General features: G+C 50.6%; 1 protein-coding gene across 3 annotated transcripts in view; it reads right to left on the bottom strand.

The window, feature by feature from the left end:
* The window catches only part of Ebf4 (EBF family member 4), a 73,513-nt gene extending 51,459 nt beyond the window's left edge, over positions 1 to 22,054 (bottom strand). For all 3 annotated transcript variants that reach the window (XM_075962156.1, XM_075962157.1, XM_075962158.1), the window contains exons 1-7: positions 21,659 to 22,054; positions 21,083 to 21,204; positions 10,245 to 10,401; positions 9,894 to 9,957; positions 9,704 to 9,759; positions 8,112 to 8,185; positions 7,109 to 7,177 (exon numbers count right to left, since the gene is read on the bottom strand). In XM_075962156.1, the coding sequence (XP_075818271.1) occupies positions 7,109 to 7,177; positions 8,112 to 8,185; positions 9,704 to 9,759; positions 9,894 to 9,957; positions 10,245 to 10,401; positions 21,083 to 21,204; positions 21,659 to 21,964 (848 nt within the window). In that variant the 5' untranslated portion in view covers positions 21,965 to 22,054. The remainder of the gene's footprint in view (positions 1 to 7,108; positions 7,178 to 8,111; positions 8,186 to 9,703; positions 9,760 to 9,893; positions 9,958 to 10,244; positions 10,402 to 21,082; positions 21,205 to 21,658) is intronic.
* Positions 22,055 to 24,466: the final 2,412 nt, after the last annotated feature.

Below are 24,466 nucleotides of genomic sequence, written 5' to 3'. Positions count from 1 at the left end.
GCATGGACACAGAGAACCAAATGAAAGATCACATATGAAAATCAGTTGCATACCAACAAATAATATGTGGGCATGATGGCTCAACAGGAAGGAATTTCATGCTTAGTTAAGAGTTCAGAGGTGAGGCTGGAGAGGAGGATTCATCAGTTAAGAGCACTGGCTGCTCTTCCAGAAGACCCAGGTTTGGTTCCTGGCACCCACAAGGTGGCTTACAGTCATTTGTAACTCCAGTTCCAGAAGATCTGGCCTCCACACACTGTGTGTGTGTGTGTGTGTGTGTGTGTGTGTGTGTGTGTGTGTGTGTATGCGCGCACGCGTGTGCGCACGCATGTTTATGATGCAGGCAAAACATCTATACGCATAAAATTTAAAAAAAAACTGTAAAAGTCCATGCTGGGTAAGTACAGGCTCTAGGGTTGAACTTGCCATGGTTTTGCTAAGTGGTCAGACTGTCAAAACACCCCCTCATATTTATATTTACACCCATAGACCTGGGCTGATCTCAGCCTTGGTCTGGAAGCTACTTCATACAGTGGGTTCTAGTCAGTGGAGCAAAACTGGTCAGAGAGCTGAGAATAAGAAACGGAATTCTCAGTTCTCAATGTATCAACCCTACCACCAAGAAAGAGTGTCAAAGCCAGAGTAGTGGTTCTCAACCCAAGGGTTGTGACCCCTCAAAGACAATTGGAAAACACAGATACTTACATTACAATTTGTAACAGTAGCAAAATTACAGCCATGAAGCAGCAAGGACACTAATTTTATGTTTGGGGTCCCCACAACATGTGGAACTGATGGGTCCCGGCATCAGGAAGGCTGAGAACGACTGAGCCAGAAGATGGGTTAATGCTGTGAGATGCTGTCTTTAGGACTGGATGTGGCTACTGTAATCATGAACCCACAGCAGCTATGCTTAGCTGCACAAGATCAAGCCACCCAAAATTCTAGCAGAGATGGGGTAAATGATCTCCAGGCCCCCACTCCTTACTGAGGAGCTACTGTTGTTGGCAGTTGCTGGGAGAAAGAGAATTATTTTTTTGATGATTGGTGTGTTCCTATGATTCCCAGGCCCCAGTGTGTGACCCCCACACTCCCACACTGGTGTACATGTGCTGTTAGTGAGCTGTTCCAAAAAAAAAAAAATACATGATCAGGGCGGTGGTGGTAGTGCACAATTTTAATCCCAGCACTCAGGAGGCAGAGGCAGGCGGATCTCTGTGAGCCTGAGGCCAGCCTGGTCTACAGAGTGAGTTCCAGTACAGCCAGGGCTACACAGAGAAATCCTGTCTCAAATATAAAACAAAAACCATGATGTTGGGGGAATGTTAATGGGAATATGGGTGGATAGATGAGTTGGGATAGGAAAATCAGGGGCAGATACAATCATATTTATTGTACATGTGTATGAATTTCTCAATAATAAAAATTAAAGTTATAATTTAAGATAGGAACAAAATATATAAATGGTCACGAGAAGATATATATGTCTGAGTGGCTCATTCCTTCATCTCTTGAAGTCCTTACTCAAATGCGACATCCCCGGTTAAGTCAACCGTGACCATTCCATTTAAAATTGATTTAAAATTGCACTTCTCCATCATGATTATTTTCACTTGTCCCTATGTCCCCCATTTCCTTCTAAAAGACTTAAACTTTATATAAGTAGATTCTAAAATTTACATGAGAACACAGCAGGCCAAAACATCCAACATTTTCTTGAAAAAATATGACCTAACTCCCTGCACTTTTTTCTTTCATGAGGACAGGTATTTTTGTTTGATTTATGTATTCTTTTATATTTATACATAAAGCCTAAAACTGTTCCTGGGGTCTCTTGGTTCTTGTCTTCTTGAAGAAAAGAATTCAGTCAAGAGACATAGACAATTTAAGCAGAAGTTTATTTAATAAAGTAAGCAAAATAAACACTCCAAAAGAGATTGTAGTGGACTGCCTCAAGGCAGGGAGCAGTCCAGGAGGTTCTGCGGCTTCTGCATTTGGATTTTTAAAAAAAGTTTTCATGCACATTTATGAAATTAAGAGTCAGACTGACGACAGAAGGTAACCCTTTCCCTCCCAAACCTTGGTGGACCAGATCTCCTCTTTAGAGTACTGGTTCCCATGCTCCTCTAGAAAACCCCACACACGGAGGGTGTCAAAGCACAGTTCAGGGCTGGAGAGAGGGCTCAGAGTGGAAGAGCTCTTGTTGCTCTTGCAGAGGATCCAGGCTTTGTTCCAAGCACCCACATGACAGCTCACAACCATCTGTAACCCCAATTCCAGGGAATCCAGAGCCCTCTTCTGACCTCCTCTGGCACCAGGCACACATGTTATGCACATACATATGTACACACAAGCAAAATATCCATACACGTTAAAAACAAAAAGCCACAAGGCAAGTAATAATATAATGATGTCAGGTCTTTTGAGAACATAGACCCTCTGTGAATGCACGTGTGTGGGAAGACGCCCTCTGGCACCTTGAGAACTACACAATGTGGGAAGATGCCCTTTGGTACCTTGAGAACTACACGTGTGTGGGAAGATGCCCTCTGGTGCCTTGAGAGCTACACGTGTGTGGGAAGATGCCCTCTGGCACCTTGAGAACTATATGTGTGTGTGAAGATGCCCTCTGGCGCCTTGAGAACTACATGTGTGTGTGAAGATATCCTCTAGTGGCTTAGCTTCAACAACTCAACTACATTTTCAAGGGTGTTTAACCACAAAGAGACACAGTCTTATCTCTAGCTCCTTGTCTATGTGGTATCAGAATCTGGTACGTGCACTATTTACACAGTGCCTGGTACACAGTACTGATCAATGAGTTATTGAGCAAGTGAATGAGTGAAAACAGTAAGTACATGTGGCCTTGGAAAATTATACAACTTTACTGAAAGTCATTAAAAGCAGCTGCATAAATGGACAGATATTCATTGCAGTATTACTCAAAGAATATTATTACACACTTTGTGTGTGTGTACAAGTGTGGATTTGGAAAATTATACAACTTTACTGAAAGTCATTAAAAGCAGCTGCATAAATGGACAGATATTCATTGCAATATTACTCAAAGAATATTATTACACACTTTGTGTGTGTGTACAAGTGTGGATTGGTGAGAGAATCTATACAAGTAGATTCTAAAATCTGCATGAAAACACTAAAGGCTCAAATGTGCAGTATTCTCTTGAAAAAATACTTAGGGAAAGTGAGTAACTTGTCCTATTTTCTTTTCCTACATCATAATCAATCTATAGTGATTGAAATGACCCACTTCATTGTCAAGGGTGTCTAGCCACAAAGAGACACAGTTGCCACAATGTGGTTGCAGTTTTCTTTAGTTACCTCATCTCTAGCTCCTAAGAGGTCACTAAAACCAACAGGGAGCGGTGGTGTCAAAACATCTGCTGCCCCAGTACTGTACTAGGGAGGACAAGAGAATCATAAGTCCAGTGGCAGCCTGGGTTACTCGGTGTCTCAAAAACAATAAATAACAAGTAGGTAAATAAGCAAATAAATACATAAACAAGAAAAAAACCCAATAATTGAAAAAGAAAAATGGAGGCAAGGCACAGTGGAACATGCCTTTAATCCCAGTATTTGGAAGGCACAGGCAGGCAGATCTCTATGAGTTTAAGGCCAATCTGGTCTATATATATCTAGTTCTGGGCCAGCCAGAGCTACACAGTCAGATCTTGTCTCAAAACAACAGTAAAACAAACAAATAACAACAAACACAACTCCAACTACACAACATATTATTTAGAGATTATATAATCCATGATAACTCGATTTAGAAATAAGTCACACTCATCTCCACGAGAGGACTAGACAATGGTACGAAACAAGAAAAACCTGGTTGCAGTGAGATTTTTAATTTTTTGTTTATTGTTTTGTGGGGCAGGGTTGCCCTGTATATCCTAGGCTGGTCTCAAATCTACCCATCCTGTGGAATCTTTCATGGTTTTTATTTTTCTTTGGTATTTATCATATAGAACATAACATTTTTGCTTTAAAAAAATAAATCCCTTATGTGAGTATTTGCCTGAGTATGTGGACATAAACCACATGTGTGCCTGGTACCCTAGGATGTCAGAAGAAGGAGCTGGATCCCTTAAAACTGGAATTACTGATAGTAGTAACCATCATGTGGGTGCTGGGAACAGAACTCAGGTCCTTGTAAGAGCAACAAGTACTCAACCACTGAGCCATTTCTCCAGTCCCACAGGATAAACTTTAAAAGTAATCTTAGGGGTGAAGGTATAGCTCAGCAGGAGAGTACCACAGAGGCCCTGGGTTTCACCCTTAGCATCTCCAGAATAAAATAAAATGATGTTTATTTGAAAGTCTTTCTAAACACAGCGAAAATCTAGAATATTTTTTTTAATGAAAGACCAGACAAACTTCATCAAAGACAACAGCCAAACAGAACAAACACGAACAGCTCATAGCAAAGAACTGATTTCTTTCAGATAAACCACTAAGAAACGCCAACTCTTAGAGAAAACTTAGCACAAAACATGAACAGACCGTGAAAAAGAAACAAGAGGGTAGGCTCAGCCACTCAGAGAACGAGAAACGGAAGTTGCTGGGACGCGACTGCTCGGTTACTGACGGAGACAGGGCAAGCAGGGGAGCCATTGCTTGCTGCAGCTCTCTGTCACCCTGGTTCCGTCAGGCCTTGGAGCTTTCGCTCCTAAATCACAATCTACAATCCCAGTGCTGCTTCTGTATACAGTCCCTGATGACTGCAATGTCAACTCAGGCTTTTTTCTTTCGATACTCTCTCCACCCCATTCCTTGGGCATTTCCCCCCCTGTTGTCATTGATCCCCTCTTTTGTTGGCCATGTGTCACTAACAAATTCAACACAAATCCTCCCACCCACAGGCAGTCTCCTCTCCAACCTGCTTCTGATGTCCTGCCTATCACTCATCTCCAGCAATTCTTCAGTCCCTAAGTTCCCTCTCTTGTACTTCTCCCCTTAGTCGGCCTGAGTCCCATTTCAGCTCTGTAAGGCCATCTTGCCCAGGCCTTTCACCGTTTTACCACCCCAGCTTTTACTGTGCTCAACTGGCAACCCCTCCCCTGGGGCTCACACAACCACTCACCTGTTCTGCAGCTCTATCTGTATGGCCCAAGATGGCCTCAAAACTAAATTTATGGCCGCAGAACTCGGGCAGGCCCTAGCGCTGCTTGGCAATGACGTGAGATTTCCCCCAGACCATTCACTCTCCTAGACAAACACTTCATCCCCCTAGCGTCTCCCTCTCCATCTTCATCCTCAGCTGTTGACCTTCCTTCTCCACTGAGAAAACAAAGCAATCATAAAACAAAACCAGAAGGCAATCAGAAGAGAGTATCGGCAAGCTCACACGCTAACCCTCTTTAGAGGCCATGTTCTCTGTCTTCTCCACCACCTCCCTGGACCAATGGTCTGGGTTCCCAGACAAACCAGAGCCTCCACCCAAGTACCAGAGCCTACCCCTTTCACTAGCTGCAGGACATTAGCACAGAAATCCTCCCCCCTCTTTCCTGCATGCTGGATGCCTCTCCGGGTATCACAGTGGAGTTTTCCTTGCCCTTACTTGCAATGCCCCCACCTCCAACCTGCTTCTCTGGCCCCTTCAAGGTTGTTCTGCAGTTGTTTCTGAACTCTACAATCCCATTCTCTTTGTACACGCTAGGGAGTGAGCTGAGGCCTGACTGTACTGTTGACATGGGTATCCAGAACTCTAGCAGCCCAGTCCCACAGGAGGGCAAAGCCTTCCCCAGGTGAGGTGGAGAGGGAAGGGTCTGGGTCTGAGTGCTGACAGTAGGTGCAGACCCAGCACCACCACGTCCACCACCCAGTGTTCACGTCCTGAAGAAAGCCCTCCTGCAGAAATTGTTCCTACTGAGGTTAGCTAAACCTACCTCCTTGTTCAGCTGTATGTAACAACCCCGACTGTTTATCTGTATGTAATAACCTCACCTCCTTGTTCAGCTGTGTGCGACAATCTACATCTCCATGACATCTAACTGTGTATGTTAAACACACTGAGTTCCTGGGATGCCGAGGCTCCTCTATGAGACTGAGCACAGAACACCTTTTTCTGTGTGCCCATGTGTTTGTCGTTCCTTCACTGGCTGCCCAGTGAGGTCAGTACCTGGTGCTGTGCAAGCTTGGCAATGCGCCTCAGCTCCACTGAAACAGGACTGCTGAGGTCACGGCTGTCTTCGACACTGCTAAAGCCAACCATCAGTGTTGAGCAGAGCTGGTTACTGTTGCCTGCTGCCTCCACCTTGGGGCATCTTCTGATGTAACCTCCAGGACACGGCACAGCCTTGATTTGACTCTTACCTCACTGGCAGCTTCTCTGCATTCTCCTTTGCTGGTTCTACATCTCCCTGACATCTAAACACTGGACAGCCCCAGTGCAGCCCTCAGAACTCTCCTGTTTTCTATCAACCCTCATTCCCCCGATCTCATTTATTCACTTTGTGTCCACAGCCTGCATCCTTCCCTTAGGACCCCCAATTCTGTTTCCAGCTTCTTTTTAAACCTCCCACCTGGGTGTTTAGTTAGCCTTCCAAGCATGGTATGGCTACAGCCAAACTCCTAGCATTTCACCCTGGCAACTTGCTCTCCCCCAAATCTCCTTTCTAATGAACTTGCTCTTCCAAGTTGATCGGATCTGAAACGCTGGAGACACCTTTGAATGTCACCTCTCTTTGTATCTTTGACTCTCTGGCTTCTCCCCTTATATAACCAAATCCAGACACTACGACAGGCGTGGCAGTGCACATATGTGATCCCAGCACTCAGGAGCCAACGGCACAGAGCACCAGCACCTGGGCCTCAGCAGCCCCACTCTCTGTGTCTCTCCTTAGGTGTCCTTCACCATCCTGTCACCTCCTGATTCCTCTCTGGTTCCTTTGCTAAAGGAGTTGGGGACTGCAGCTCCAGAAAACTTGTCCTAGGGACTTCTCTCGACTGGCATTTCCTTGGTCCCTTGGGAAGTCTCACTGAGCTCAGAGCCACCCACATAGCACCTTAGGAAATCTCTCGGCTTCCACCCCTCTGCCGAATGCTCAGTGGCTCGATCCAGGTCCCCTCCCCAAGCCCGTACCTGTCGATAATAACTGGATCCGAAGGCGTCTCATTCCGGTTGCCACAGCTCTTGCGGTCACAGCACCGGCTGAAGAAAAGACGAAGACAGGAAGAAATGATGGAAGAGTATGAGGGGCCAGGCCCAATGAGGGATCAGGTGTCCTGCTCTGGGTGTAGAATTCCTGCGTGAAGGGGATCTCTTGCAAGAGAAAGCCAGGAAGGGTCTTGGCAAGACCCTTGGCAGCCTAGTTCTAGGAATGGGGTTAGCTGTGAAACCTTGGGGTTAGCTGTGAAATCCATTAGCAGTGGATCATCTACAGTGTCTCTTCAACGACCACAAAGTGAACCTGCCCCTGTAAGAGGTGTCCTGGCCCAGATGTGTCCAGTGCCGGTACTCCAGGGGCCTTCTCTAGCTTTTTAAAATTATTATTATTTTAATCATTTTTCTTCCAAGGGTAGTCACTGTCTCAAGAACATGTTTCTAAACATATTTTCTTTCCACATATTAGGAACTGTCTCTGAGGCACTGGAGGACTGATGTGTCTAGGGAAGCCCTTCAGGAAATGCTAGGCTCTAGGGTAAAGAAAAGGGGGAGCTACGGGCTGTTTCCTTCTCCCTACCCCCAACTTATCTACCAAAGAGCTGCCTGTGGCATTTCTCATATCTAGGCAGCTTGCTTTCCTCCACCAGGCCCCTAAGTAAATCCCAGAGCCCTCTGTGTTGCCCAACCCAGCCCTGTTCCCATCCTCCCAGAGAGCTACTCCCTGGAGCTTTATTAGTTAAGCTTCCAGTAGCAGTAGGAGGCCTCTCTTGCAAAAACACTTAGAGAAGTCACATAAACAGGCCAGGCTAATGGGGCCTCAAGGAGTCTCTCTCCTGCCCATGCTTCCCCAGGGACCTGGTGGTTGTTGTGAAATAGAAGAAGGTTTGACGGGGGGGGGGGGGGGGGGGGACCTGGGCTGCAGCCCAAGGAGGTATACTGTCTTGTCAACGTCAAGGTACATCTGGAGGTACCACCTTACCTGCACATGATCTCGTGAGTGAGCAGCACTCGGCACATTTCAGGATTCTTGTCCTGCCCCTCATAGATGATAGCCTGGGGAGGAGGAAGCATGCAGGCTGGCGGGGAGGGAGGCTCCTCTCAAGTCCCCGTGGCAAGCACAGGGAGCCTATGCGTCTACCCTGGTGACTCCCAAACCCAGACCCCGGAGAGGTCCCACCCCAGGAAAGCTCATGTTCTTTGCCCCGATCTGAAGAGTCCAGGGGTGGAAAGCAGGAACCTGAAGCCTGGCTGCTCAGGGGGAGGACAGCCTTCTACCCTCAAATAGGACCGTCACCTAGGTGACAAGAATGGCGCCAGGTCTGTAGATTCCCTGCTGGTGGAGCAGACGGGCTCCTGGTCCCACCCTGCCTTATGCTCCTACCCTCACCCACTCCTAGCATCTCCTTCTCCGTGCAGGCTGCTCCATGCTACAGAGGGCTTCCACCTCTGTTCATGCATACTGTCCCTTTGCAATTCCTGCCAACTAACAAAACCGACCACCGAGCTGCCTCTTCCCCCCTCCCTATCACTTCCCCAGCTCAGACCAGCACGTTGCCCTTGGACTATTGGAGCCCCTCTCGCACAGTCTCCCAGCAGCCCCTGTCCTGAACAAGAAGTGAGCTTCTCGAACTGCAAATCTGGCTCCCTGCTCTAGCCTCTGGGCCTTCCAGCCTTCCTCTGTCTGTAGGTTCTTTTCTCTGTAGGCTCCCACACGCCACCCAGTACCACTGCCATTGCTTGGCCCACCTTCCCTGTCAAAGTGACCAAGAGCTTTCTGGATATAAGCCATTCTGCTTTGGTCTGGTGGAGGCTGCTAGAAGCACCTGTCCACACAACAGCGTGCAAGTTGCCGCGCGTCATTCCACATCCACTAATCTGGTCCATTTACGAGGCGAGCTCCTTCTCCCAGTATGTTTCTGAAAGGCCCGAGACTTGGGCTGCCTCTCAGAGTGCATCGGGTTGCTTTCCCTGAGCTCCTTCCTGGGACCAGCGTATCATCACCATGCTGAGTGTCTACAGGACGAGCTCTGGGGCCGCACACGGGTCTCTTTTCTGACCCAAAGCACCCATCCCCCTTTGCAGCTGGTGGTGACACTAGAGGACTTCCTCTGGAGAACTGCTCTCAGTGGAGTTGCCTCTATTGTGTGCTCTTGCCTTAGGCATGGTCCCAACTGACTGATAAGAGAAAGCAAAACATCCAGTGCCGTTTCTATTCTACTAATCCCTGGGAATTGGGCTAAGGCTGAACTCTACCTGAGACCACCTGCTTCCTGGGTTTCTTGCTGTCCTGATCCCTTTCCTCTCCTCCAAGGAGGGCTTTTCCTCCTCACCAATAAACTACACGCCCCTGATTTTGTGCCTAAGATTGGGTTGCTAAGGGGTATGACTTAAGGGAGGGCCTTTTTATAAATACTTTCTTTTCCAGACTGGAGAGGAAAAGCACAACCTTCTTGCCATAGGCAGGGAGCTGGGAGAGCAGTGAGAGTAAAGCCACAAGAAAGACAGAGGGGTTAAGAATGTTTACTCAAACCAAGCCTAGGATGGGCCCGAGCATCCCCCAGGCTGGCTCACCTGCTTCGACATGGAGTCAATGAGACGCACATAGAGGTCTTGCTCTGTCCGCAGTCCTAGGATGGGAAGGTAGAAAGAACTTGCTGTCAGGGGAGCATGAGGAGGCCGCAGATGACTATACCCACACTGTCTCCAGCCCTGATTAGGGTGCTTGTGTCTCAAGGTGCTTTAGTACCCAGACTCTGCTTACCATTGTTATACACCAGCCTAAGGCGGTAATGGATCCCATTGTTTGTTTTCTCTGTCCCAGGCTCCTGCAAGGACAAGACAGGAGGATGTTCAAGCGCTCAGGGCCTTCAACTTCCTTCACCCGTACCCTCCTTCACCCGTACCCTCCTTCACCCGTACCTGCCACCGAATCCCACTGTCCTTCTTTGCCTTCCAGCCATTCGCCCATGCTTTCCTACTCCTCTTCCCAGGGTGCGTGTGCGTGCGTGTGTGTGTATGTGTGTGCGCACGTGTGTGCGTGTAAGCGGCAGGGCCCCTGCAGCCCTCCCATCACTCCCAGTGCTAGCCCCAGGCCAGCCCATGAGCCTCTCACTCGATCCTTTTCCACGAAGTCGATGAAGGCTGTGCGCTCCACCTCCACGGGCTGCCCCTGCCGGTCGTACATGGCCAGCACGAAGTGGAAGAAGTTGGACTTCCTGAGGTTGGAGGGGGGCTGCTTTTCAAAATGTGCTCTTGCCAGGCCCACGCCACTGTGGGAGGAAAGGAACTGGAAAACCACTGGAAGGGCCCTCCAGTGAGGAAGACCCCAGGGGTTCTGGCCAGGCAGGTGGCTGGCCAGGAGTAGGCTCTGACATGCCAAGAGTTTGGACAAGAGGTTAAGTTAGATGGGTCCAGGTCCTTCCATCCTGGACAGGACCATATCTGTTCCATAAGGAGGCCTCCAGTGCTGAGGATACCCCAGTGTGCTTCTTTGAGAAAAAACACCACAGGTGCTGCATGAAGGCATCCTGCCAGGCTTCTCTCTGGGACCCACATTCAGGAAGGCTATCTCTAAAATCAAGTGTATAAACGGTAAACCAATTCATTGTACTGTCCAGAGGCATTCGGGACATCAAAGGGGACCTATGAGGTTCTGGAATGAATTTCTCATTGAACCTCAACTTTCAGCTACGGCTTCACTGAAACTATGGCATTGCCTAGGACACGATGTCCACTAGACTACCAGGGACACTGACCTGGTTCCAGGCTATCTGTCTTCCCATCCTACACCTTGGGCAATGGCTACAGATGGGGAATACACTCTCTGGGTGCAGAAGGCATGATTCCAGCTTCAAGACAGCAAGGCCTCTAGACAGGAGAATCTCCTAGTTTGGCCTTACAAAATGTTTTCTCCTGGCTCATCAGAAACCTTGTTCAGAAGCAAGGAGGAAAAGAACAAGACCTTGTTTACCAGATTGCCCCTAAACTCTAGTGAGGCACTAAACTCCGTAACACACAGCACGTAACATTGGAATTAAATGCCTGGAAGAGGAGGGAATTCACAGGCAGAGGGTTGGAACAAGGGTCCAAATATGTCATCGTGTAAAAAACCAAAGGAGGAAATATTGTTTGAGGTTTTGTTGTTGTTGTTTTTGGTTTTTTGGCTTTTATTTGGCGTTTTGGTTTGGTCTTGTTTTTGAAATAGGGTCTCTGTAGTCTAGGCTGGCCTGGAACTCACTATGTAGTTCAGGCTGGCCTCAAACTTGCTGTGATCTTCCTGCCTCAGCTTCCCAAGTGCTGGGATTATGGTATGAGCCACCACACCTGGCAAAAAAAAAAAAAAAAACAAAGGATAATTCTTTTGTGGGATATGGGAGAGACTTACAGGTACTGTGGCTTTCCCAACACCCCAGGGACTATAAACTCAGAAACCGGAAGAAGCAAGAGAGCAGAACAAAGAGCCCAGAAATAGCTGTAAGGGCAAGTCCCAGCGGGTCAACACTGGGTAAGGGATGTCGCTCAGTTGGGAAAGTGACTGCCTAGCATGAAGGAAGCCCTGGGTTCAATACCCGGTGCCATAAACAACCAGGACTGGTGGTGCACACCTGTGATCCCAGGACTCTGGAGGTGGAGACAGGAGGATTGGAAGCACAGCCTTGGCTACATAGTGAGCTGGAGGTGAGCATGAGATACAGGAGACTCTGTCTCAAAAGAGAGGAAGGAGGAAAATGAAAGGAGGTGGAAAAAGTGGGAAGGGGGCTGGGGAGTTGACTCAGTGCTTAAAACGCTTGTCACATAAGTGTGAGGACTTCAGAGCCCCAGAACCCACAAAGATGCTGAGTGGATATGGCGTTGCTACAAAGGCAGGGACAGAGGGTACACATCACAAGCTGGCTAGCTAGCCTAGCCATATGGATGAGCCCTAGGCTCAATTAAGAGACCCTGCCTCAGTGAGTGAGCTGGAGAAGGATCAAGGAAGACATGAATCACGGGCAGCCACATGCACACATATGCATGCACACCCTTGTACATACATCACATATACATATTCATGGGGATGTAGAGCGAGGAGAAAAATGTTTGCATTGGACGTTCCTGCCAGACTGTGTAGGAATATGAACACTAGGAAAAGTCCAGACTTTCTTCTCCAGTCCGGGCATTCCAAAGCAATGCTCTTACAGGTTTCCCTATCTTCTCCCTAGAAAAGAGTGCTGCGGCCACACTGCTGGGAAATGTGATTCACAGCCCACATGGGAGTCTTTAAAGGCTTTAAGACACCCTACAGAATGGAGTCTGCTTCAGTTTGCTCAGGCTAGTATTCCACATGCATTAGGTCCCTAGACTTCAAGATGATGGTTCCCAAGGATTCTGCCTCTTGATACTCATGTGCCTAAGCAGGTTCCTCTCATAATGTGTTTCTGCTGGCCCATGTGGCCAAAAGAATATAACAAAAATGACAGCACATGCCTTCCACATTCGGGTCTTGAAAGCACGATAGCCTCTGCCTTATTCTTTTCCTTGACTCATTACACAGAGGAAGCCAGCTGCTAGTAAAACCCAGTGCCCAGGACTACGGAGGTGGCTCAGTTGGTAAACTGTGTGCTTTATAAGCATGAGGACCTGAGTTTGGACCCTAGAACCAACACAAAAAGTCAAACGTGGTATTGTATGCTTGTAATCCCAGAGATGGCAAAATGGGAAGCAGAGATAGGGGAATCCCTGGGGCTTGCTGGTCACTTGGTGAAGTCCCAGGCCAGTGGGACCTCTCTTAAGCAGAAGGTAAAAGGTGCATGAGGAGTGACAAGCAGAGGTTGTCCACTGACTTCCACACATATGCACCATGCATGAACACACACTCATGCGCACGCGCACACACACAGACACACACACCAGCATCCCAGATGCACATAGGCATGCTTCCTTGACAATGACTACTAAATTCATTGCTATATAATATTTTCTTCTACATAATTTAATCAGGAGCCAGTGAGCTAGCTCAACGGGCAGAAGGCTCTTGCTGCCAACCTGAGTTTGATCCTAGAAAGCCACATGGTAGAAGGAGAGGACCAACTCCACCACTCTAAGTGCATATAGCACATGTGAGTGAGCCCCTCCCACACACACACAAATAAATAAATGCAAGAAAGGCTTAAAAAAAATCAACTTACTATTTTCTTTGACTTCATACTAGGCCATAGTATCAAGGCTTTCAGGAAACGGGTCAAATGCAAAATGTATGTTTTCACTCATACAGAGTATAGTAAATTTAAAAAATGAACTGTTCTTTCTCCTGGATCCATCTTGGGAGCCACAGTAGCCATGGGAATAGGTGATCTAGGAGGCAGATGTGATAAATCCTCTTGTCTCCAGAGTAAGATGACAGGAAAGGCGCCCAACACTCTTCCCAACCAGAAGACCCTTCTCCAGGGGTATCGTCCTCTGTCCTCTCTCCATTCCTCCCCATTTCCTCCTGGCTAGCTTGCCTTTCAAGTGGGGACTTGACCACCCTCTGTGGGCTTCTCAACCTGGCTGAGAGGCTGGGGAAGCCCGAGGAGAGCTTGAGATCACAGCAGGTCTCTGATTACTATGGATGAATATGCTAATGAGACATCAACTCTGAACTCCACCCTCCTGCTCCCAGGGCCAGGGATGGTTTCAAGAATCATCAAAGGGAACAGATGACAAGGGGGTGGCCTTGTAGAGCAACCCCATCACTGCTGCCCTTTATTCCTATGCTGAGTCTGGGAGGCTCTCAGACAGTGGGGAGAAAGTAGACAGGAAGGCCTTGGTAGAGGAGAAGTGGGTGTTGAGAAAGTACAAAATCCCCAGGCTACTCAATAGGCCTTTTCTGTGCAGAAGCCCTTACCAGCTCAGGGCTTCTAATTTGGTCTAGAGGAAACTGATGGTGACCTGCATTTCCCTAGACAAATGTCAGTCAGTCCAGAGTCCTGTCTATCCCCTGCTCCTGATGGTCTCCTGAGAATCAAACCCAGAAGTCTTCCTAAAGGCCAGGCTACACTCCCTATGCTGGGCCTGCCCTCCCTATAAACAGGATTACTCGGGAGAGAGAACACAGGGATTAAGGAAGGGGAACACAGGTTCCTCTATGGGATGTGGGTCAGTATCTGGTGCTAGGGAGTGAGACACAGAGAAACTAAGCCACCTCACCTGTCCCATGGCAGCATCTCACTTCGCCTAGCTCTATTCTTCCCAAGACAGCCTAGAGTAGCACCCAACCCTTCACCCTGCTTAGGTGCACAGGCTTCCATGGGGCATTTCCCCATATTAATGACAGTCTTAGCCCCCATCAGACCAAAGCTGGCCAGCAGAATGGAAGAACTCCTGCTAGGTGCATCCTCCGCTCCTTGCCTGGGAAGTCTCCAGTATACCTCAGTAGTGCCTCGGCCAGTAAAGTGAGAAGACTGAAGTACAATGGCAAAAGACTTTCTGAAAAGAGTCTAGCATTTTGTATGTTCAGGACACAGAATAATACAAGGAATGTGCTATACAGAGGAACCAAAAGCAAAAGAAAACGGAAGCGGGCTGGACCGTGTCTCCCTTCCCTGGCTGTCCTCTTTGCTCCTGTACCTGTAGCTGCAGTAGAGGATCAACACCTGTTACACAGGACTGCAAGCTACAAAGGAAGAAGCCTGGGGAGGAGGAAAGGAATGGTTTTTTTTTCTTTTCTCCCCTTGGGAGAAGCTGCTGCTCTTGTCATGAGAAAACAAACCACAGTTAAAGAACGGAAACAAAGAGATGTACTAGAACGATGCACAAAGTACCCAGTAATCTGAGAATCCCTATGGCCACAATCTGGGCGTACGCATGGGAGCTATAGGTAGCACTGAGTGTCCTCTGCTCAGAACAAAAGACACAAACGAAGGTCGGTGTCTTTGGTTTTGTGCTCTCCAAAGTGGAGTTGTCCAAGACAACCACTGGAGGGTGGGAAGAAACTTGGAGATGCCTACTGGTACATACTCTTTATCTAAAATAAAGAAAGATGGAGGGATAGGAGGATAGAGCCCCTGAATCCTGGAGAGGCAAGGGGTTCGTTTACATTCTCCTAGAAGCACAGAACTTCCTGTGACAAAAACCCAAATATCAACAGCTTTTTGGATTGATTCAAGGAACTGCAGCGGTAGAGGGTGACCCAGAGAGCTACCACTGTAGGCAGCCAAGCTCCAGCCTATGGGGAACTATGAAAACACACAGGACGAGTACTTCAGACTTACCCCACCCGAGTCAGGGACGCAGTTAGGCACTGCCACCTTCTAAGCCGCCACCTCCTCATCCAGATCATGTATTGATGTGTACTTGCATGAACATATGTGTATGTGTGCCCAAAGAGACCGGAAGAAGGCATCAGTTCTATCAGAGCTGGAATTACAGGCATTTGTGAGCTGCCTGATGTGGGGGCTGGGATCCACCCTCTAGTCTTCAAGATTGAGAAGCAAATACTCTTAACTACTGAGCAATCTTTCCAGCTCCCGCTGCTGGGTTTTGTTGTTGTTATTGTTGTTGCTGCTGCTGCTGTTTTTCTGTTCTCCTGGCTGCCATGTGTACTTGTGGGGGCAGAACAAGCTCTGGCCTTGTCAAGTTTTCCAGCATTAGGAAGTAGACACTAACTGCGGTAGACTTTTGCCAACCAAGGGTACTAAGAAGGTAAGCATCGGTTCCAACGGTCAGCCACCCAGAAGCACTGGGTATGAAGGAAGTCAGCAGAACTTTAGCCCCTGGAGCCCAAGGGCAGCTCTGGGTTTATGATAAATATGGGTGGATATAAATATGGCTGGAGCCCATAGTTAGTGATATTTCATTCTCGTAGCAACATAGGAAACAGCATGTACCCTTTTCAGATAAATGCTGCTGAGTGACAAAAACAGTCACACAGCCATTTTTATAAGAATCCAAAATAGCCAGGTGGTGGTGTTGCATGCCTTTAATCCCAGCACTAGGGAGGCAGAGGCAGGTGGATCTCTGTGAGTTCAAGGCCTACAAGAGCTAGTTCCAGGACAGGCTCCAAAGCTCCACAGAAACCCTGCCTCAAAAAAACAGACAAACAAACAAAAATAAATATAAACAACACATCCCCTCAGTTTCTCAGAAAGGCTGTTGCAAACACAATGTCAAAACCCTGTCCTTTAGGCTCTGTAGGGTGTTGAGGTGATAGAGAACTCACTTCTATTCCAGAGAACCCAGACTTGGAAGCCTTCACGCCAGGGTTTCCCACCATGTCCCATCTTCTGTTCTCACACAGGCCCAGGATTAAAGGAAACTTTCTCGGACACCAGAAAGAACTTAGTTTGCCCAGATATCTTGGACCGAAGAGTCCTGCTTCGCAGCAAGCTTTGGTATGCAGAGATTTCCTGAGCACTGAGTTGGGACTTTGAGGTCAAATGAACAAGGACAGCGTGACCTTCATAGACTGGGCCACTAAGGTGAGTAGCACTCCAAAGCACACAGGGAATCTAGCTGGCATAGCAAGGCAACAAAGCATCTGTTACTATGATTGAGCCCACCCAGCAGGTCCCTCGAGAGGTTCCCCTGCAAGGCTAAGCAAGATGGCCCAGGGCTCTTCTCCTGGCATTCAGAACTCTCTTAACAGACAAAGCCCCTGTTGCAGTCTCCGTCTCCACTCACAAACCACTCATGCCTGATCATATGTTTACTATAAATAGCAATTTAACAATAGCCACCTGCATCCCTTACAAGGCACCCCTGGGGGCTTCTGCCTTCCGGTTTCTGCCAAATGTGAAGTCTGGTCTACCTGACAGCCCATGGTTCTGAGCAGTAGCACTTTGGCTTGAGCCTGAGTCATCTTCAAGTCTGAGATGCTGGGTAAAGGGACAGGGCCTAAAGTCATCAGCATCGGAAGCAGCTCTGCTGACCACCCTCTAGTTCCATCAACAGAAGAAACAAAAACGTATGCCTCCCAATCTCATCGCTGGTCTCCGATCTGCCTCAAGTTCTTCTGCTCAGTCCAGTCTTCTCTTCCCTACTCTGCCATGGCTACACAAGTTCCACGCTCCTTTCTTCCACAGCCTCCCTTCCTTTAAGCATCCCACTGGTGCCCAAGCTCTCTCTCTCAGGCATTCTCTGTGCCCAAGGGCGGATAGTGACCATCATGCTGTGCCTGCCTCCAGCCGAGACCCCTTGGCCTAGCCCTGCCCAGGCCCTGATAGGCTCAGAGCCTAGCCATGATGCATATCAAACATAAAAGCAATGACACAGAGGGGCACACCCACCTCAGTGGTTCCCACGGAGGGAAGGCCTGGTGGCTAATGGCAGCTTCCCAGAACCTGTGTGTGGATGAATCCGCTGAAGAGGAGCTTTGGGTCAGTGGAGGCTTTGGGGTCCCCCTTTCTACTGCTCAGTACAATTCTATTAGTGACCCATGTCTAAATGGCAGGCAGGATTGGAGGTTACGGGGGGGGGGGCACTCACTCATGTGCTCTAGCGCTCCCCTGCCACTGACTACTCGCCCCGGGTTTTCTTCTCCCTACCCTCTTACCATCCACCCACAGGCCTGCCTGCCAGCCAGGTTCCAGGATGACGAGCAGCTATTAATTATTAAAGCAAACAAAAGCATTTCCTAGCAGGGAGGCTAGCCTACAGCTGCTTACAGGAAAGACATCCCCAGCTGCCCTTCTTGCTCCTGTGCAGTGACTGCCGGGTAGAACGGGCTGTCCCGCGTTTCTGGGACTACTGCAGGAGTAGCCCCGGCCTCTCTAGACTCCCCAGTCCAGGAAACACACCAGAAGGATGGAAGCGCTGCCCTAAGTGTGCCCTAATCCCACAGACAGGCTGACTTGTCTGAAGAGGAGGATGGGGAATAGCCTGGGGCTAGGTCTCAGAGAGGAATTCCTATTGGTCAGGTCAGGGGCAGTCCCAGCAAAGGCTAGGGGTATTGGAGCAGAGGTCCCTGTTAGGGAGCCCCCTGCAGGGAGAGGAAGCCTTCTCCACAGCCTCCCCTCCCCTTCCTGTGAGCTGGGTGTTCGGTTCCAGTTCTTTCCCTACATCCCATGCTCAGAATCTTCACGTTAGCAGGGCCTCCCTCACTGATCATGGCGAGCCTTCCAGACCTTTCCCCCTCATCCACTTACTTTCTTTAAAGTCTTGGCATTTTTGGAGCGTCTAAGTTGTAAAATTGCAGAGGGGAGCAGAAGGATGTAGGGCAATTGCTGGAACATACTGAGGTGAAGAGAGCGCCTGATAGGGAAGGTTTTTGGACCAGCTAGGTGGGCTACTTAAGCCTGTGGGTGCTGTGGAAAGAAGGACAAATGGGCTGCCATCTTTGCCCTATAAGAAAGCCTCAGCTGGCAGGGCCAGCAAAACAGGGATAGGCAGAGGCCAGCAGGGCCTGGCCTCTAGAAAGCACCGTTAGGTTAACATTAGGAATGGCTCCCCTGGGCAGGGAGGCAGGGCATAAACAGTCAGGTGGGGCTGGGTCCTCAAGGCTTGCCGAGGCTCTATTCAGTGGGTGGGATTCTAAGGGCTTGAGCACAGTTTTAAGAGAAAGCAGGTCAGGCAGCCTTGCTCACTCTCCAACACCACAGGCCATTATCACACAGAAGCTAAGAACGAAAGCTGGGTGGACGGTGATGAGCCCTGAATGCCAACTATCAGGGAGATGGGGATGTGCCGGTGACAGCATCCTTAGCACTAATGTCAGTCTGGGCAGGGTGGGAGGGCACAGGGCACACACAGAGAGGTGCTGTGACACAGTGGGTCACCTTTTCTTTAATTAGGGCAAGGACATGATCAGAGAAAAGTGCTTTGAAGTCTGGTGTGGTGCTGTGTACTTGTAATTCCAGCACCTGGGAGGCTAAGGCAGAGTTGGAGGATAGCCTGGGCTACACAGTGAGACCCCACCCCCACCCCAAAGTACCCTGAAAATGAAGCTTTGGTGAGTAGGGCAAGGAAGATAGTTTGGAGGAAGTGGTGAGTCAGAGGCCAGGACCAGGAGTCTTGAGTTATCCTTCGAGCCAGGGAGAATGGGGCATGGGAGCTTAATTGTTAAAAGTGGTATCTGGGGACACTGGGATTGAGACCAGGCATCCAAAAGCTCTGGAACTCAGGTGGTTGTGGGTAAAGTGAGGGAGGTGTGGGGAAATGAAGCCAGGCAGGAAATGGAGATGAAGTGGAGGATGGAATATAGATGTTTCTGGTTATGTTTTGGGATGGGAAGACCTGAGCAGAGAGGCCTGACTGAGGGAGAAGATACACACAGGAGAAACAACAAGCACTGTGGAGAGAATTGAGAACCAAGAATTAGCTTCCCCTCTGGGGCTGGGAAGAGAATCACACACATGCTTTGAAACCCTCAATCTATGTCCTTCAATGGAGATTTCAGACATGGGGAGAAGCAAGCTCAGGCCTGAAGAACATTCTGTTCAAACTTCAGAAGGCTTTGGGTTTTAGTTATGTGGCCTTGGGGACCCAGAATAGACACACTCAAGAACCTTCTCTGTGTAGACCGCGCTGTTGGTGAGCAGGGGGTGGTGATGATGGAAGTTTCATCCCCAGATTTCTTGCCCCATCACCCACCTTCAGAATATCATCTTCTGCTTCCCTCTCATCTAACCTGCTGGCTCTGGGCAGGCAGAGAGCAGAGTCTGGAAGAAACGGGGACCTCCACTCTAATACGCTCCACGCTGTAACTTCCCACAACCATCTCAACTTCAAGAAAAACCAAACCCAACGGAAAAGGAGGCACACAGAGTTATAAGCATTAGAACAAGACAACGTTAAGGGGGAAATGGGAGGGAAACAGATTATCATACCCACAGCAGTCATGTTAAACAATTGTGACTTGTGTTTCCATACTCTCTAGTTAGATCACTCTTAAAACTTACTGGCTCACCGGCAATATCGTTTCCTGTCCTGGAGAGATCACTCGACAAGAAGCCCAGTGCTCTCCCTGAAGGCTGTGAGACAGCTGTGCAAAAACACTGCAGCCCTTGGTCCTCAAAACACTCCGAGTCTACCGCTGGGTGAGGCTGCGGTGCACCCCAACTGATACCTGAACAAGTTTGGATATGTGGATCAGAGTGGTGTGCCAGCCCGGGTCTGATTTGACAACCTCAGGTTGAGGTCCTTCAGAGGATGGGTAGCAGCTATTTAAACTTCCCGGAGACCCAGTGCCCACCCTGCCCTGGCTGTCTGCCGGGACAGTCCCAACCTAGTGCCAGGCACTATGAACTCCCGATCCGATGTATAGCCTCCAGTTCATGTTGTATGATTGCAGGGAGTGTTACAGAGACCGAGTTCCAACGGCTGTTGCACAACTGGGTTAACAAGCCTTCAAAGTCTCCATGCAAATCCTGGAGTCCATTCCTTACTGAGGTCTCCTCCCTAAATCCCTATGCCTCCCCCTGAAAAGTAACCAGAGTGGATTCTGCTAATTCCCAAGAGCTTCCTGACTCCCTCAGGATCTACCCTCGCACACACACCGACAGAGGAGTCCAGGCCCTATTCTCAACCCCAAGCAATTCTGCAAGACCAACTGCCCCTCTTCCTTAGCCACTCTTCAGCCCCACCCACATCTCTGGTCCTACACACCACCATGCCCCAACTCTGAGGAGCAAGAAAAAGCAAAGAGGCAGAGTTTCTTGCCTTTCTTGTCGGGTAGCCGCGGACTGGACAAGCGGAGCAGTAGAGACTGCCCAGCAAGAAGGGACTGGACATCTCTAGATGGCTAGTAACTTGGGTCAAGGCTCAAGGTACGCAGGCGGATGCGACACCTCCTTCAGAGCCCTGGACACTAGTAAGCAACCTCGCATCATATTCTCAGGAAGAAAAAGTCAGTCAGGCTCAGGGTGAACAGAAGACTTCGTTGGGACGGTCAAGTGTTAGGATTCCCTCCATCCCTTGCTCCAGTAGCTAAGGCATGTTCGAAGAAGGCGACACGAAGCGGTCCAACCAGAGTGCTAGGTCGGGTGGGGCTCTTACCTCTGCGCCGCGGTGCTGGAGTCCAGGATGCCCGCGCTCTGCATCCAGGAGCGCACGGAGCCCAGGCTGGAAGGCAGCAGCGGCTCCTCTTTCAGGTGGAGCCCACCGCGGGGCAGAGTGTCCTGTGCGGGGAACATAAGGACCCGTAGTTCGTGGGCGCCCCCCACTGCCAAGGATCGCTTCCCGCCGAGGCTGTGGGCGTCGCAGCTCAGCCCGACCCGACGGCACCAGGAGCCTCCAGGAGCGCAGCGCTACACGGAGTTCCAGAGCCTCAGTGCACGCTCGCCTCTCGGGTGCTCTCTCAGTGAAAGCGGGTCCCCGGGCGCCGACGCTGTTCCCTCCCCTCCCGGGGCGCGGGGCGGGGAGATGGAGGGATTCCCCCGCGGCCTGAGAGCCGGTGAGCAGACTGAGAGCGGAGCCCGCACCCTCGCACGGAGGCGCCCCAGAGGCGCGCTCTGGCGGCTGCCCAGCGCCGCGGTCGTCGGAGGTGGGGGGGCCGAGCGCCCCGCGAGCTGCCCGCCCTTCCCCCCGGCCTCCCCCCGCCCGCCCGCGGCGCCCGCGCGGGGAGCTGATTACCATCCGAGAGGGGGAGACTGCGGCCGTAGAGCTTGGCGGCGGCGACGGTGGCGGCCGGGGCGGCAGCAACAGCAGCAGTCGCGCGTCCCGGGGAAGAGCCGGGCCGGCGCCGGGCCAGCAGACGCAGCCGCCGCCAGGCCCCCGAGTGCCCCGGCGCCCCGAGCCTGCCGCTGCCCCGGGCGGCAGCACCTGCAGCAGGAGCAGCAGCAGACCGGCCGACTCCCCCCGGGGCCCAGTCCCCGGGCTTCCCCGCCGCGGTCGCCGCCGCCCGCCGCTCCCCGGGGCCTGGCCGCGGGCCCTGGCCATCCCGCCGCCGCCGCCGCTCCCTGGGGAGCGGGAGTCGAAGGGAGGGAGCACCGGCAGGAGGAGGGCTGTCGCAAGCGGGTGGGCCCAGGGGACTCGGGGCCAGGGGAGGCGGGGGCGGGGCGCGAGGCCGGCCGAGGGGCGGCCAGGGACGTGACATCATCGGGGGAGGAGCGGCCGGGCTGGGGCCTCGGCGGCGGGGCGGACCCTGGAGAGTCGGTAGCCGGGCTGGGGGCCACGGTCTGAGAGAGGCGGCTGGAGAGCCCGGGGAAGCTAGCCCGGGCCGGGAAGGCGAAGACAGAGAGGGCTGGGGGCTGCGCGGCGTAGGAGCCTGGTCTCAGCAGTTCAGCTCATCACAACGCGCTTGGGAACCACCACGGCCTCAGGGTCGCCACCAGACGAAGCTCCAGCATCTTTTTGATTCTGTCTCCTTCCCCTAGTATGCGCCGCTCTCTCCTCTGCCAAGGGTTGAGTCTGGGAGTTGCTGCCCATTTGGTACCTTCTGACTTTTCACTGGCCCTCTCAGCACCCTCAGAGAGAACTGACCTCGGTTTAACCTCTGCGGCTTATTGCTCAAGGGTCTCAGTGTGTGGTAGGTGGCGGGACCCCAGGCTAGCTGAACTCCTATCCTTATTCCTGTCCTTGGATTACCCAAACTCAAGTTTACATTCCCAACTGCGCCTTTCAGATACCTCCTGACTTCTGATGGCAAGTTGGACACGTGGGACTCAAGCTTAGGGTTAAGAACCCAGCTCACCTCCTTTCTCCCCAGCTTTTCTTTCTGATTCCATTTTATTTCTGCACAGAAATCATCTGGCCTTTGACTTTGTGGCATAGCCTTTTCTGTGTTCCCTGCGGGCTATCAACAAACCTTGGATCGGATCCCAGAAGTTTCCCTCAGAACAGCATAGAGGGAATAGGGGACCAGCCCTGCCCTTGCTGTTGCTTGCACGCTCAGATCTCCATCCTCCTCGGGGTGGGATGGGACATGCTCCGAGTCAGTCCTTAATATCCGGCCTAATGCTGACCTAGAGAAAGGGTCCCAGGGACACTTTTGGGTCTTCTGTCTCCCCAGAGTTCTTCTGCCTCTTCTCCCGGCCTCTTCTCCTTTATGTCCAATTTTTCATCACCTGTCACCTTTGAAAGAGGAGGAGGGGACACTGCCAGTCCCACCCAGACTTCTCAAGATCTCAGTTTTTACCCCAGGTAGAATTATCAAAAACAGGGCTCTGAAAATGAATTAGCTTCCAATCACCCTCCGCATCCCTTTGACTGACTCTAAACCTTGCCCCTTGTAGTATGGCTCCTGGATCAGCAGCAGTGACATCGATAGTTTGTTAGAAATGTCTGACATTGACAGACTTGAAGGCCCTCCCAGACCTATCTGAGAGCCTGCCTCAGAAAGCTTGCTGGGATCGCACATGCCAGCTGCTACCCTGCCTAAACTTCCCATTCTTAAAAACCCCTCCCCTTCTCCCCACCTCCTCCTGTTTTTGTGGAAGTTCGCAGAAGCACTCCACTGAGGATGCTTTGCCAGTCTTCAAAGCTTCTCCGGGAAGCTCCCAGTCTGACTCCTCCCTGCTCTGGCTCTGCTTTGACTGCGTGGGCTCTTGGGGTTTCAGGCCCTCTGATCTCCTTGCGGTATCTACACACCACATCTCCTCACCCTCCCTTTTTTTTTTCTTCAAGAGTTCGTGTGTTCTCCAAGGCTCCTTCTCTAAGGCTGTCATTGGAAAGACCACATCCTAGCCTGGGCTTCTGTCTCCCTTCTGGCTGTGCTGACCATCTAATGGGAAGATTAGAGCAGGGTTGGACCATGGGACAGGAAAGGAACCTGCCCCAGGAAGAATCCCCAGCGTAAGAGACTCTGCTCCTAGGCCACAGTGGCACAGTTCAGTTCCCACATGCTCACCCTCACAAGCTGTGCACCCCCTGTGTGTGTGTGTCCACATCACCCCTTCCTGCTGCCCACAGGTTTTGGAGCGGGGGATGGGGGTAGGGAGTAGTCATCTCTGACATCTTTCTCTTCCACCTACAGCTACCACTTAGTCAGATCTTCCACGCCCTTCCCTCTGCCCCAGCCGAGGAATATCTCTAATAGGAACACCGTTCAACACTAGATTCCACCCTGCTTGAAGGAGCTCCGTTCCCTGTTCTATCGTCAGCTTCGTCTGTCTCCATCCTTCGCCTGCAGGTTTTAAGTGTCGCTGTGTATAACCTTCTTAGGAAGAGTTCAGTGTCTCTCGTGGTTCCTCACACTTAGGGACCATTTTAGGAACATTCCTGGCTGATCCAGTTTCTCCCACCAGACAGTCTTCTTGCTGTGTCAGCTCCTTGCTTGCCTGACACCAAGATCCGTTTAACACACTCTGGGCTGTCCCTTTACTCTGCTGTCGCCTCCAGCAGGAAGACTTGAGCATTGCTTTTCTTTCCGAGGCAGTGTTGTCCCTGTGCCTGTTTATGCTGTTGCATTATAACTTTGAAGAATACATTTGAGGGACAGGT

The sequence above is a fragment of the Microtus pennsylvanicus genome, chromosome 2 (genome assembly GCF_037038515.1).
Source record: "Microtus pennsylvanicus isolate mMicPen1 chromosome 2, mMicPen1.hap1, whole genome shotgun sequence".
In the NCBI taxonomy this organism is placed as follows: domain Eukaryota; kingdom Metazoa; phylum Chordata; class Mammalia; order Rodentia; family Cricetidae; genus Microtus; species Microtus pennsylvanicus.
The sequence above is the reverse complement of the archived record's forward strand: the minus strand, read 5'-3'. Positions and strand labels throughout refer to the sequence as shown.